Genomic DNA, 14,537 nt, shown 5'->3' with positions numbered 1-14,537 from the left:
CTCAACTTGTATCGTTATAGTATTTTTAAAAAAGCTGTTGAGGTTGTATTTGACTCCAGCAAATGATTTTGTCACCTGAGCCTAAAATGAGGAGTCATATCCTTTAATTTATTGTGTTCCGGGAGGCATCAATAAATCACAATGTTAAATGCTAAATTCCAAATTATTTGACCTTTCTTGTATTATACAACCATCTTCAATTCCCCTTACCCTGTTTCATAAGAGTCCATCAAACCTGATTTACTTAAAAAAATGAAGAATCAAATGTTTGTCAGTTACCTGAATGTTTATTGGATCTGTTTACAAGAAAAAAAAGCATTTAATTTGTATACAAATATATATTTGATAGCATACTTCTTTTTGTAGAAATATTAGTGTTTTAATATTTTAAAACAATATATTTTCCATGCTTACTTTAAAGTAGTGAAACAACAACAAACATGACAAAAAACAAAAACGATTGACTTTAATGATGGGAAAAGAACAGAGATCTCAACAATTGTGACCATGTTGCTCTCTGCATTTCAATCATAGCAATAAAACCTTCAACCAAACCGTACCATTGGATGGTCCACCCAGGTAGGAAAGTTAGCCAGTTTATCCTCAGTAGTCTTATCAATGGGCCAGCTCCAGGACTTAAAGAATCCACACAAGTTCATTCCAACAATTTTGGAGAAGGTCTCTGCGTACAGATTCATTTTTCCATTGTTGTCCTTTGGATAATTGCTTATATGATGGTAGGCCGCAAAAACCCTTTTGAAGGCATCCCACCCAAATCTTTCCTGGAGCTATGTGAAACATAAATAACATGTTTTGATTAGTTCAGAAAGAGAACACATGTGGTAAAGATCTGCAGTCATAAACTGTTCGCCTTTATATTTGTGATGGGATGAGAGTTAACATAGTCCTGTATCACCCTGTTTCTTTATGCTCACTCACCTGTAGGTATGTTTCAAGAGCCACAAAAACCTCCCACTTGCTGAGTGGCCTGCCTCCTTTTACAAATTCCTCTATTCGACTCTTTCGTTTTTCTGAACTAACAGCTGTATGCGCCTGTATTGAAGAACCAGTTATGTGAAGACATACAAACAATTCAATGGTATGGTATGGTTCAGTCAAAAAAATAAAGTGCTCACCTTTCCCCTGTTGATTCCTAATACCTCCTCATGGATATACACTGACCAAAGGTTGCATGTACACTCTGTGGTATGCGAAGGGAATTCCCAGCATGCTCGTTGCTGGTTGTGTCCCAGCTCATGGATTGGGCCCCACATGCCTTTAGATTTGATATTCTCGATATTGACCACTTCAATGGCCGAGGCCTTGTGCATCATGATTGGGTATCCCGAGTGCATCCAACCTAAAGATAAAAAAAAACAAAAAAACGAAACCATAATTATGCATGTTGTAACATCAGCAGTGTTCAAGTTCAATTATGCAGGTAAACATGAGGGTTTTGTTCTGATGAATGAGAACCAGTTCATACACTGTGTTGTAAATGTTTTAAGTAAACAGATGAAAGGTAATACATTAGTGCCTTGAGATACGAGCAGAATCCATTCAGGGAGATCGAGCTTGTATGTCAAATTACTCGTATCTCAAATCAAAAGGTATTACTGTAGTCTTCAAATTTGAGAAAATGTCAACTGAGTGTATTGTATTTAGTCATTAAGCAAAAGTCAATCCGTCAGATCTATTCGCCAAAAGTTAGTTTAGTTTAGAATGTCAAACTTATTTCTAAAATTTCAGTTATGAACTTTAGATAGCTCATTTAAACACTTGAACTTTAAAGTAGTTAGTACAGGAATTTAGCCTCTCTCCAACACTGCATACTTACCATTCGAAATCTGCACATCTGCTACAAAGCGTTCTTTACGAGGAAATTTGTGCGGTTTAGCAGCCAGATCCGCAATGCCTTTCATCATGGCGTCCCAGAGTGTTGCCAGCGTATCTGGTCTATCCAGTTCCCGGACGACTTCTGACGGTACAGTGAGTACGATATTTTCAAATTCCAACTCAGCCCAAGGGGAAGGAGCTGTTCGCAGCACAAGCCAATCAGCCATTTTTGTCACTCCTGGTAAAGAGCAGTAAGATCAACAGTATGTTTTTTTACAAATATAAGACAAGTGGTCAAGTAAAAAGCAGATAATGACCAATTACATACTCACCAGATTTATAATAAGGTGCTGGTACAGCTACCTGAACTATGACCTCTAACCCGCCGACATGAGTTTTAGGCGGGGCCACCAAGTAGATGAGACCTCCCCACAAGTTCCACACTTGCATCATCTCACTATCAATGGGAAATTGTTCATGAACACTAGAAGCTCTCTTCAATTCATCAGCCTTAAGATAGTCAGTTTGGCAACCTATTTGGACCTGTGGCAGAAGAAAAAACATTATTTTCCAGGAAATATTTGCAGACGGAAATTCTTTGTAACCTATCCTTACATTTTCTGTATTACTTTAACAAATAAAAGGTGAGCTTTAGTCCCAGAAGACATTATACACAAGTATTCCTGGAAAGAAAATTCTACAAAAGCACAGGGCTAAATGTGCAAATATCTTATAGCGTAATGCATATTTTCTGAACTATAAGTCGCACTTTTTTCTATTTTCTCCAACATTTTAAAGAGTGTAAAAGGCTTCACACTTTTGGAGGAAAAGATTGAAGAAGGCCAATACATTATCTTAATCTCAAAGTACTACAATGAGAAATAAATACTATGATAACCCAGGCATGATGAGTCCAACAAAGTCCCAGAACGCATACAAATTAGTCTGAAATTTTACATGCTAATACCCGCTTGCCATGCTGAAGGACTTACAAGCCTCAATTTCCAAAAATAACCATGGTAAATGGTGATTACATTAAATTTCACTTAGTCATGCTGAGTATTCATAGCTCATATCATGACACATGCAATTTACAGGAGGGTATTTCCAATCAGCAATTAATTTCTCAACAGATTTCACCTGTTAAACATAAATAATAGTAAAATAATGTTTTACACAACATAAAACTGATTTCTTGGTTGCATAAAACACTAATTTGTATGGATTAGAGTCGATTTTACCAAATAATGGTACAGTACTTTAGTGCCCTCATGAGAGCGTAAAAAAAGAACAACTGCAATGTTTGTTCCACCTGCATATGGCAACAAAAAACACAATAGACAAGATGCCACTCTTGGCTGCAATGCAGCAAACAAGCCCAGCCACCTTATGCAGCCAGATGAATATGCTTTAACCTCATTTACCCCTCTTGTAAACCCCACACACATATTGTCCAGGTATGACTATAAAAAACGCTACATAATAGAACAGCGCTGCCCAGTGGTCACAACCAATACAAGTTGTTGTTGAATATGTACTCTACAATCTGGGACAAGAATACAAGTCAATTAAAATGACATGTAACATGTCAATGGAAATGTCTTATCATTTTGGCTATTAGATACATATATATATATTTCTAGAATTTATTTCCAGTTTCTCCAAAGCATTTCTCAAAATGTTGGGAAAATAAAACTGTCCTTTCACCTTTTTTTGTTTGGTAGAATGCATCATGAAGAATATTACAATAAATCATAATATTCCTTTAGATTTGTATGTTTGTGAGCCATACCTTCCATCCCTTGTTGACAATCTGTGCCGGCATTGCTATGTAGGTCCTCATACCATTAGAGAGGTAGAGACCAGTACTGACCCACTCTTCATTATCTGACACAAACACACAATCATTTTGATACATTATAGCATTTTATATAGGTGAAAGCTCAGATTATCAAACAAAATGGCCTTACCTGCTGTGGTTATGTTCAATGGAATCCTGTGATTATAGACAACCGGAAACACAGGGTTTTGCTTGATGAGGTAAGGCAGCAGCTGATCAGGATCGGGGCAAACCTTATACACCTCGGAGCCCAGGTTGAGTAGAAGATGGTCTTTGGGACTTTTTACTGGGCATGTATCACACACCTTAAAAAACACAACATCAGGGTGATAGCTAAAAATGTCGCAAAAACAAGCTACATTCTTGTACAGTATGAGATTATATATCAATCATGCACAATTAAAGTCTTAGATCTTAGTCTTTATGATATCAACCAACCTGAGGAATGCCTGATGTTTTCAGAACGTGCGTAAGCGTGGACAAAACTTGAGCGTATGAACAGCGGTCATGAGCGTCCATTTTTAAAAAGGCTGCACAGTCCTTTCCAAGCTTTTTAAGGCATTGCTCCTCGTGCTTAGTAAGATCTCCTCCTTCAGTTACGTGATCAGAAAAGCGTTGTAGAAGGTGGTGGAAATTGTACTTCTCTCGGCCAATTTGGTTCGGCACGGGGGCTTTAAAGCGACCTGCCCCGATTGTTTCACGTAAAATACTCAAACCCATTTTGTTTAGGATCTTGTTCCCTGCAATTATAAGTGTCAATTAGGATTTTCCAAAAGATAGGCAACTCCAAATATCTCTTGTGGTTTAGGTAATACCTGGGAAGTCTGTCAATGGATTTTGGCCTTTGTGTGTCTGTGCCCACCACCAAGCATGGCCACCAATCAACAGGCCTCCTCCCTCCACCACAAAATTTTGAATCTCCTGCATGTTTTTGTCGCTGTAAGCGGAACACACAAACACACTCAGGTCTTTCCTGAAATCACTCTTAACACATTTTAACCCAGATTTTTTCAGGATGTCGAGGGCGTTATGTTGCAGAACGCCAACAGTGCCTCGCCGTCCGTCATCCAACCACTGGATAGCATTGCTCCAAAATGTGGACAGTCTCTGTGACAAACCACAAAAGTGTGTTATCACAACATTCTCAAATCAGCATATATAGAAATACCTCAAAATAATAGACAGGACTGACAATGTTAAATATTAACATTACCTGGTCTGCAAGGAATCCTTCATGACTAACAACAACAACACGTCCGAGCCCATAACAGGCAGCTGCTAGAAATGGCCGTTTGTCTTCGGTCATTCCAATGGGGAAGGCGAGTCGTCCATGGACCATAATCTCAGAAGCGAGTGCATCACCCGTTATATCAAACTCAGATACCCCTTGAAGTAAGAACTGCAGATCGACCTCAAACTCTTTTCCCAGTCTGTATTTTAGGATGAAAAAAATTAACCAGTCAGAAGGCCATTAAAACAAAGAAATACTTCAATCCATAGTATTTAGTCCATATAAACACAGCAGAACTACCGTAATTTCTGCACTATAAGGCGCAACTTAAACACTTGAATTGTCTCAAAAGCTGTCAGTACGCCTTTACATTCCAATGTGTTTTATATATGGATCACTACTAGTTAATCATCCAGGTCGGTCCACCTGTGTGGAGTTTGCATGTTCTCCCTGACCCTGCGTAGGTTTTCTCTGGGTAAAGCGGTTCAGAAAATGAGATAAGACATAATAGGATTATTATTCTAATTTTTAGATTAAAGAAAATTTAAATTTACATACACCACACGCATCCATGAGGCAGGAATCTGAGGATAGACTGGCAACAATTCATCTTCAGCTGGATGTTCAGAGAAATATATCCCAGACACTGCAGAAACTTTATTGCCTCCAAAGCGAAGCAGCGTGTTCTCGTTTGGGTGTTCAGCAGCCCAGTTCCATGCTTGACCCCCAATCAACACTCCACCGCCATTTTTCACAAATGCCACCAAGTCCTTCTCACTTGTACTCAGGTTGTAGGTGTCTGTAACATACACGCCAAGATCCAAATTCTTTTGGAATGCACCCACAATTTTAGTTTGGAACGTAGATCTGTTGAGATTATCAGCAACTGCTTGAACGCTTTTGTTGATCCCCACAGACATCTTGCGTGAACCATCTCCTCTCAGCCATATCAGGGCATTTTCTACCAAAGTCTGAAATTTTGTCAAGTACACTTCATGTCCCAAGACCACAATTCTTCCAGAGCCATACTTTGAGGCAGCTGCCAGGACATGACCTTGGCTGTTCATTACCAAAGGAAATGCATGTTCTCCTGTTAGTAGCAGAGCGCCTGGGGTAGCAGAGTCACGGAAGTCCAATTCTTTCAAGCCTTTCATCAAGGACAAATAAGAGCCCTCGTCGTGACTTTGTTCTGTCGCCATGGTTTGAAGTGGAATGTCTGCAATTAGTTCACAAAGAAAAGAAAAGCAGTTTTTAAAACAGTGATCAAAAATGCTAGAAGGATATTATGGCCTATTATTATGGATATTATGGCCCAATTCAGATAATACCCTATTGAGAAATTACAGCAAAAGTACTATTACAGACACCTGTCCTTACCTGTCAGCTCTCAGCTGAAGCCATAAAAATAGAGTGGAGGTGTGTAGCATCGCATTTTATACAAATACAACAGGGGCGGAGCTTCAGTGAGCAGGAACCACAGAGAAATTATTACTACAGTGAATTGGACAAAACAGATGATAACACGCCTATCAGGATTCTTCCAGTCCAATCTTCTTCTTCAAGGGATACGCCCTAAAAAGAACTTGCTAATCCAGTCCCGTAAATGTACTATTGTGGAGCAAGTCTAATGCAAATAAATGAAGTTCATCAGTACCTAGCCACAAATGTGCACAAAAAACACTGTGCAGGGCTGGAACATCATATGACAGTCTTGTTAAATAAATGTATTTCTGACATTCTGACCATTAAAAATGCATATTACATTAATACATTCTAACTAGGGTCGCGGGGGGTGCTGGAGTCTATCCCAGCTGACTTTGGGCCAGAGGCGAGGGACACCCTGAATTGCCAAAAAGCACACGGAGACAAATTAGAGTGTGCTAGAGGGCCTAGCATGCATGTTTTTTGGAATGTGCAAGAAAACCGGAGTACCCGGAGAAAACCAACACAGGCCCGGAGAGAACATGCAACTCAACACAGGTGGATCGACCTGGATTTGATCCCAGGACCCCAGAGCTGTGAGGCGGACGAGCTAATCATTCAACCCACCCGGCCGCCCACATTACATTCAGATGAAGTGAATTTAGAATTTAGGTACATACTATTATATAGGGCCGGTGACGTGAGTGGTTAGCACGTTGGCCTCACAGGTCTGGGGTTCTGGGTTGAAATCCAAGTCACGTCCATCTGTGTGCAGTTTGCATGTTCTCCCTGAGGCTGTATTCTCTGGTTTCCTCCCACATTCCAAAACATGCATGGTAGGCTGGTTGCACATTCTAAATTGCCCCTAGGTATGGGTGTGATTGTGCATGGTTGGCTGGCCACCAATTCAGAATGTCCCCCACCTCTGGGATAGGCTCCAGCACCCCCCGCGACCCTAGTGTTTATAAAACGGTTTAGAAAATGAGATGAAATTTAAAAACTACATTTTAATGTTGAGCGCACACATTAACATATAACAATATAAACGTAGTTGGCTAAAATCTAATCTATAATTGACTTCTGTCCACCCTGTCGTGTTTTACTTGTTAAAGAGAAAGTCATCAAACCAGTCGTATTTACCTTGTGAACAAATGCGCATCCGACCTGGACAAAGACATGTCACCTTGACATTTCACAAAAAGACGGCGTATAGATCTTTTTACAATGACTGTCACGGAGAAAGGATAATACAGATAATGTTAACAAACTAGTTTAGCGTCAACCCCGTGCCAAGATTACAAATTTGACGCCATCGGAACCTTAAAACCGGACATGTTTCAGTGGGGTCGTATCAATGTGATGGACCGATACTACAACACAAATAAATAAGTGTTCTGGTAGATAGTTCAATTTAAAACTTGCTCAGATTTTATTTCTTACTTAATAATTCAGTTTCTGAAATGTCGTGCGTTCTGGTTAGTTCGACTGGGGATCAGATCCTTTTGGAGGATGGACGAGCCATGTTGCTGGGTCGGGGTCCGGACACCGGAGTTAGCGACAAGAAATGCTCAAGACACCAGGGTGAATGCAACACTTTGACGTGCTTTTGTCATTCTGCTTTTCGAATCTAGAATCTAAAATGGGTCTTTTAAAAAACGGAATGAATAGAAAAGTCTTTTCATGGACTGAACCGATTTTTATAGGATTGTATTTCGATTGCTTTCAGCTCCTCTCTGTTAAAATGTATTGGACGTCCACTGCCGTCAATGGCATCTAAACATGAAGCTATTTGAGCTCTTAAATTAAAAAAACACACGTGACTTGTTTTTATTTTTAAAATTGTTTTTCAGCTATTTTCTGTTTTAATAGTTTGTTTTAAAAATATAATAATAGTTTTTAAAAAATAAAATTAACTACTAATTTAAAAATAAATAGCCCAGTTTTTTTTCATTTTTAATCAATTTTTATTTTTTTGCAAAATTAACCCTTTCATTATGTCATAAATTTGGGCAGATTATGACCTGATATGATCGGGTTAGGGTTTTGTGCCTTTGGATCACAAATATATAGCAGTGTGTATGCAAAATGTTGACAAACTGTGGTAGACTTCCATAAAGTGTAACTTTTCAATGACATAATTGCACATTTTTGGGAAGGTGCATTAGCATGTTCATATTCTTTTATTTCTTTATTTTTTGATACTCAAAGTATAATATACATTTTCAGACCTGTGTCCAACCAAACAGCAATTCTCTCCATGAAATTTGATATAGTATTGCGGTACATTTACCAAGTATCTGCGACCCACTATTTGAGGTGCACTAATAAATACCATTGGAAAATATCCTTGGCTTTTGTTTGTGTGTGAATTAGGAGTTGTGACAGACAGTCTTCTCTGTTTGTTTCAGTGAAGGTGGTGGCTTGCTTTGCAGACCAGGATGTGGTTATTACTCAGGTATAAAATAAACAGTTATCTCAACAGTTATGGTGTACCCACCCTACTTTGCACCCACGTGGTGATTTGTTATTCTTGAAAACGGTTAAATTTTTTTGTTGAACAATATAGTCATTTTATTTTTTTTATTTTCAGTTCAGTTGTCATTGTGCTTAGACAATTATGGTAAACATAAATTGGATCATATTGCTTTTATCTTCCCTGCATGTTGGACAACTTTCTATTATAATCAATGAATAATGCAAGTATTCATATTCTTTCACAGTTGGGGCCCAATCCAAGTTTCCTGGAAGGTGAGAAGCTTGTCCGCGGGCAGTCCGGTAAACTCAGTCATGGTGGCACCCTCTACCTGGTCAACCAACTGTACCCATTTAAAGTACACTTTACTACAAGCTCAGCAAAACCTGCTTCCAGTCCGGTCCAAAAAGGGATAAAAGATGCCAACAAAACAAATAATGGGAAGAATGGCAATGAAAAACAGTCAATGTGGAGCCCACCCAAGCGCAGTATTAAAGATTTCTTCGCTCCTTCTCCCACAAAGGTAAATTCATTGATTGCTTATTTCAATGTGTCAATAAGTGAGGCCGACTTGTGACTTGAGGCACTCTATAGTCGTTAAAAAGGCCACTTAGCCCTAAGGAAGAGCATCATGATGCCAAGCGCCACAGAGACGACGAAGGCTGCAACAAGGCGGAAGCGAGCGGGGATGAGGAGGAAAAACGAGCAGAAGAAAAGCTCAAGCAGCTCCAAGACCTGGCAGAGAAAACCCTGAATGAAAGCAGTAAGAAGCAAAGCCAGCCTGCATTTACCGCTTCCTCAGCGTGTGTAAAGAGCATTTGGGAGCAGATTGGCAACCTCATGCTTTATACGGCAGCAGGCGTCAGAGGAAGTGACAAGGTGGGCATTGGTTGAACTAGTAGTTGTCAAAAGCTCTAATCTATTGTGTAAATACTTCTAAATGAGCACTGTGATACATTAAATGTACAGCGTTTGTTGTTAGATTCTTATTAAAAGGATATCGCTTATAGTACTGTCAAAGTGGCGGCCCGGGGGCCAAATCATTTTGATTGGCCCGGAAAATTAAATCATGAGTGCCGACTTTCTGTTTTAGGATCAAATTAAAATGAAGAGTATAGATATATATTACATTTCCTGATTTTCCCCCTTTTAAATCAATAATTGTCATTTTTTAATCCCTTTTTGTGTTTTTAGTTCAAAAATAATTTTGTAAAATCTAAAAATATATTGTAAAAAAGCTCAAATAAACATTGTTTTAGATCTATAAAAAATAACGGAATATTCAGGGCTTTTAATACAGTTCTTTTAAAACATTTATAAAAAGAAAATCTAAATATTTGACCTAAAATAGTCCAGCCCACGTGAAATCATGTTGACGTTAAAGCGGCCCGCGCACCAACCCGAGTTTGACACCCTTGTCTTATAATATCTTTCTATCTTTTCCAGATTGCTGGGTTTGACATAGATGGCTGCATCATCACCACTAAATCTGGCAAGGTTTTTCCCACTGCACCGGATGACTGGAAGTATGTGTTTCCCTGAAGCCCCCAAATACAAACATTCTCAAATGGAGGGTATTTAGTTTTTTTGTGAATCTCTTACAGGATTCTCTACACAGAAATTCAACCTCGGCTGGCCAGTTTAATCAAGAAAGGATACAAGGTAAGAAGAGCAAAATGATACCTTTACTTGACATACTGCCATGCCATTCGACATATTCAAGCCAGACACTCAAATCTAAAACTGAGTTATTTTTTTCATCTCAAATTGTCTTTTTCTAGGTGGTATTTTTCACCAACCAAATGGGGATTGCTAGAGGAAGACTAAGACCAGAAGTTTTTAAATCAAAAGTGGAGGATATCCTCGCAACACTGCAACTGCCTGTACAGGTAAATGCATAAATTAAAAATTACATCTATGTGGCTCATCAATATTGTATGAACATTTGAAATTCAATACTAAAGATTATTTCCCTCAAAATAATGCTGCTTTTGAATTAACTCATGATAATTAATTGACCAATAATACATTTGAAAAACAGAAGTTTGTAATCGTTTGGTAAGCTACATAAATATTTAAGGAAATTTAATATACATCTATACTCTTCATTTTAATTTGATCATAAAGCAGAAAGTCGGCACTCATGATTTACTGTCCCGGGCCTCTTAAAATGATGCAGCGGGCCAGATTTGGCCCCCGGGCCGCCACTTTGATACGTCTTGTAATATCTGAATGGGTGTTGCTAATTCCAGGGATATTGTTGCATATATACAGGTTATTTTATATCTCATTAATTAGGCCGTTGTTCTCATACTGGCATTTTTTTTTATATCGTGTGGATTATGATCTGTTTTATAGGTGTTTGTTGCAGCTGGTCCAGGAATATACAGGAAACCAGTAGTGGGAATGTGGAATCATTTGTGTGAAAAGGTACATACTTCTTGAAGTATTCACCACAATGTGGTTATGGTTGTATTTAAAGTTGTCCTCTATTTCTTGCTTGATTCTCTTATAGGCTAATGATGGTGTTACTGTGGACAAAACCCAGAGTTTTTATGTTGGAGGTGAGTCAGTATGGAAAGTACCTTGTCTGAGTCACAATTCCTTGAGTATTATCGGTGTCTTTAATCTCACTTCATTTCTCAAAATCAATTAAAGCTGTGACCTCTGTAAGCCTGTAATATTGTATCACAAGGCTGCCATAAATTGCTATTTAACCTGACACATCTAGAAAAAAAGGTCCAATTGTCATGTGACCTTGGATCATCAATTTATCGATAAATTTTGAGTAATGTTAGAGCGAACAATAATGATCAGGAATTAGAATTTACAACTGTAGGGGAAGCTTTGGAGACAATAGAATTGTCATGGCACGTATTTTAAGTCATGAAAAGTGTAATAAATAATTTGGATTGGATCATTTTGTTTAATAAATGCCCACACATATTTAGATCAGAAAATGAGACTCAAAACAAAAAGTATTTTTATTTACTACATAGTTCATTGCATAATGATGTGTGCTGCAGTATCTCATGACTTTAACCTACAGATGCTGCTGGTAGACCTGAAAACTGGGCTCCAGGGAAAAAGAAGAAGGACTTCTCTTGTAGTGACCGGCTGGTAAGATCTCTTCTTGTTTTTAATTTTTTTTTATAGTAAAACAAAAAAAGGAAATTGTGCAAAAATGGAAAAAAAAATATAGATTGTTGTTTATTTTCTATCCGCAGTTTGCTCTGAATCTCAACCTGTTGTTCCACACACCAGAGGAATACTTCCTGGGCTGGAAAAGTGCTTCTTATAATTTACCACAATTTGACCCTGTAAGTGAAATTACATGCACTGCAAACTCAAATGTGTAAATTAAGCCTTGATTCAAGAACCAAGATATTTTTTAGTTACAAAATCACAATCTAATTGTCTCCTTACACTGCACTATTCAACTTGAGGAGATTTGGGTTTTAAATTGAGATTTGCTTTCTAGAGGAAACTTGACTCCACCGCCAGGCTTTTTGACCCACCATCTGCATCCCTCACATCGAGCAAGACAGAAATCGTTGTGGCCGTAGGCTTCCCCGCATGTATGCCAACGTTGCTGCATTTTTGTCTCTGTTTATTATCACTAAAAGATATCCTTCTAATCGCATATTGTTTTTTTTCCAGCCGGCAAGTCCACATTCTTCCACACCCATATTATCCCAAAGGGTTATGTTTATGTTAACAGGGTGAGTAATTCAATTCTTCACGGCACCCAAATTATCCTCAAGCTTGACTGTAATTTAAATTAAAAGTACTGGTGGTCCTTGTTGTATAAAGTACAACAATTTGACATTTCAATAGCGCATAACATAAAAATATGATAAAGGTGCTCATTACAACACTCTCAATTCATGTTGTATTTATTGGTTTTCCATTTACTGTACTTTTCCTGGGTTTGGTATGTACAAATCAATAATCACTGTAATGATGACATTTTAAAGATATTAAATAAAGTTGTGACTAGAATACTTCAAACTTAATATATAAACTAATACTATCAATACTTAAACACAACAAATGAGGCTTTTGATGGATTATGCTAAGTTTGGGACATTTAAACTCTCTTCTGTCATGTGGTACTCACTTTTTGTCATGTTTTTAGGACGCACTTGGTTCATGGAAGAGCTGTGTGGTAGCATGTGAGCAGGCACTGAAGGAAGGCCGCAGCGTCGCTGTTGACAACACCAACCCGGACCTAGAGTCTCGTAAACGGTAATATACAATGTGTCTTTCTTATAATAATAGCACAGGCTGTAATTTCTAACCCATAAAGTTAAAAAAAAAAACTCCATATATACCCTGCACTTAACAATAAGTCGCACGGTATTCATGTCTTAATAATATGTGATATTTATATTGAGAGATCATACATGGAAACATTTAATTCATTCATTTTCTATCCCAATTTTATTTTTTATTTTTTTTGTTACAAAAAAAGTAGCATCTTACAGTCTGAAATTTAGGGTATTTAGTGATTCTATTATGAAAGGCTTCAATGCTGAGAAAAATGCAAGGCAATGACAATTGACACATTAAAGCAGCATTAAAATGAACCTAAATAATAGGATGAATGTACTTATTATAATTTGGTATGGTTGCAGAATCCTGGGCAGGATATAATTTCACCAATCTTGTGTCTGTAAAGTGTAATTAGTTTATTGCATTCAGGGGCTACTTAGTTTGGAAATATCTCATTGGTTAAACTGGCCGTGCTGGATCAGTTGATACAAAAATCTGAACCCACTATACCGTAAGTTGGTCCCCCTTCCCCTAGATGAATCAATATAATTTCTTTGTATTTGTTTCCAGTTATGTGGATGTGGCCAAAGCAGCGGGTGTGTCCTGTCGCTGTTTTCACTTCTCAGCAACTATGGAACAAGCCAAGCACAACAACAAAGTAATCACTCGCCACATTGACTCAACATGTACCTTTTTTTGATAAAACAGTTATTTCATTATGCATTGTTATTGTTTTTACCAGTTCCGTGAAATGACACCTTCAGACACCAAACATATGAAAGTCAATGACATGATTTTCCAAAGCTATAAGTAAGTAACACCAGGCAAGAGCATTTACTTTTTCTTCTGTTAGCCCAGTCATGGCTTTGCTTATAAAACATTATAATCATTAGAATCATTTTTAACACATTTTTCTTTGTTTTCTCACTGTCTTTTTTGATGAACAGGAAACATTTTGTGGCACCATCTCTTTCTGAAGGATTCGATGAGATACTTAGCATCCATTTTGTTCCTAACTTTAAAGACAGCCAATCAGAAATCTTGTTTCGACAATTTTCTGAAGGCTGACAATCCCCAAATACTATGCTTGCTTGAACAATAAGAATAATAATTCTAATCAGTGAAGATGTAACGTTGCATCAAAAGGCAGGACACCATTAAGAAAAAATGGCCTGATGTCTTATGCAACTATACTTGAGTTTAGTATTAAAGTTTACACACTGACCTGTTTAATAATGTGTATTATTTTTTAAACTTGTGGAATCACAATTTAGCTGGTAGAGTTTTGATAACCTTAGACAATAAATTGACTGGTGTGCTTTACACTGAAATATTTTGTCCATGTTAATCGTGTTCATTCTTTTCAACTCTAAAGAAAATAAAGTATGCTCTTATCAAAATACCCCTCAAATACAGACTTAAGCTTGACTTAATTCTTATATGGAAACCCCTTTTCGTGC

The 14,537-nt window shown here is 37.8% G+C and overlaps 2 protein-coding genes across 3 annotated transcripts; one reads left to right on the top strand and one right to left on the bottom strand.

Annotated features, from left to right (window-relative positions):
* Positions 1-441: 441 nt before the first annotated feature.
* LOC144200776 (TRPM8 channel-associated factor homolog) lies at positions 442-7,663 on the bottom strand. 2 transcript variants are annotated; one of them, XM_077723087.1, is made up of 13 exons: positions 7,470-7,662; positions 6,285-6,398; positions 5,466-6,123; positions 4,890-5,106; positions 4,492-4,783; positions 4,115-4,416; positions 3,807-3,981; positions 3,629-3,723; positions 2,169-2,379; positions 1,838-2,074; positions 1,137-1,360; positions 940-1,053; positions 442-788 (listed from the first exon to the last, which is right to left on the bottom strand). In XM_077723087.1, exons 3-13 carry the CDS (start codon positions 6,104-6,106, stop codon positions 546-548), a joined length of 2,751 nt encoding a protein of 916 aa, XP_077579213.1. In that variant the 5' UTR covers positions 6,107-6,123; positions 6,285-6,398; positions 7,470-7,662; the 3' UTR covers positions 442-545. The 2 variants fall into 2 exon arrangements, with proteins under 2 accessions (XP_077579213.1, XP_077579212.1); XM_077723086.1 differs by lacking the exon at positions 6,285-6,398 and having other exon boundaries at positions 7,470-7,663.
* pnkp (polynucleotide kinase 3'-phosphatase) lies at positions 7,626-14,411 on the top strand. The gene is made up of 17 exons (XM_077723088.1): positions 7,626-7,910; positions 8,738-8,784; positions 9,050-9,325; positions 9,397-9,681; positions 10,249-10,328; positions 10,407-10,464; positions 10,584-10,691; positions 11,161-11,232; positions 11,318-11,366; positions 11,852-11,922; positions 12,030-12,122; positions 12,284-12,380; positions 12,463-12,524; positions 12,941-13,050; positions 13,648-13,735; positions 13,820-13,887; positions 14,025-14,411. Exons 1-17 carry the CDS (start codon positions 7,790-7,792, stop codon positions 14,143-14,145), a joined length of 1,806 nt encoding a protein of 601 aa, XP_077579214.1. The 5' UTR covers positions 7,626-7,789; the 3' UTR covers positions 14,146-14,411.
* The last annotated feature ends 126 nt before the right edge of the window (positions 14,412-14,537 follow it).

Source organism: Stigmatopora nigra, chromosome 8, assembly GCF_051989575.1.
Source record: "Stigmatopora nigra isolate UIUO_SnigA chromosome 8, RoL_Snig_1.1, whole genome shotgun sequence".
Lineage (NCBI taxonomy): Eukaryota > Metazoa > Chordata > Actinopteri > Syngnathiformes > Syngnathidae > Stigmatopora > Stigmatopora nigra.
Note: the sequence above shows the minus strand (reverse complement) of the source record. Positions and strands in the feature narration are given on the sequence as shown.

What these genes read in the sequence shown, in the direction of transcription:
- LOC144200776 (XM_077723086.1), bottom strand. An exon ending in AAGGATTCCTTGCAGACCAG is followed by an intron (nt 4,784 to 4,889) that starts GTAATGTTAATA and finishes GGTTTGTCACAG; the next exon opens with AGACTGTCCACATTTTGGAG. An exon ending in ATTGAACATAACCACAGCAG is followed by an intron (nt 3,724 to 3,806) that starts GTAAGGCCATTT and finishes TGTTTGTGTCAG; the next exon opens with ATAATGAAGAGTGGGTCAGT.
- pnkp (XM_077723088.1), top strand. Translation starts at nt 7,790, where the DNA reads ATGTCGTGCGTTCTGGTTAGTTCGACTGGGGATCAGATCCTTTTGGAG. An exon ending in GGAATCATTTGTGTGAAAAG is followed by an intron (nt 11,233 to 11,317) that starts GTACATACTTCT and finishes ATTCTCTTATAG; the next exon opens with GCTAATGATGGTGTTACTGT. An exon ending in GACCTAGAGTCTCGTAAACG is followed by an intron (nt 13,051 to 13,647) that starts GTAATATACAAT and finishes ATTTGTTTCCAG; the next exon opens with TTATGTGGATGTGGCCAAAG.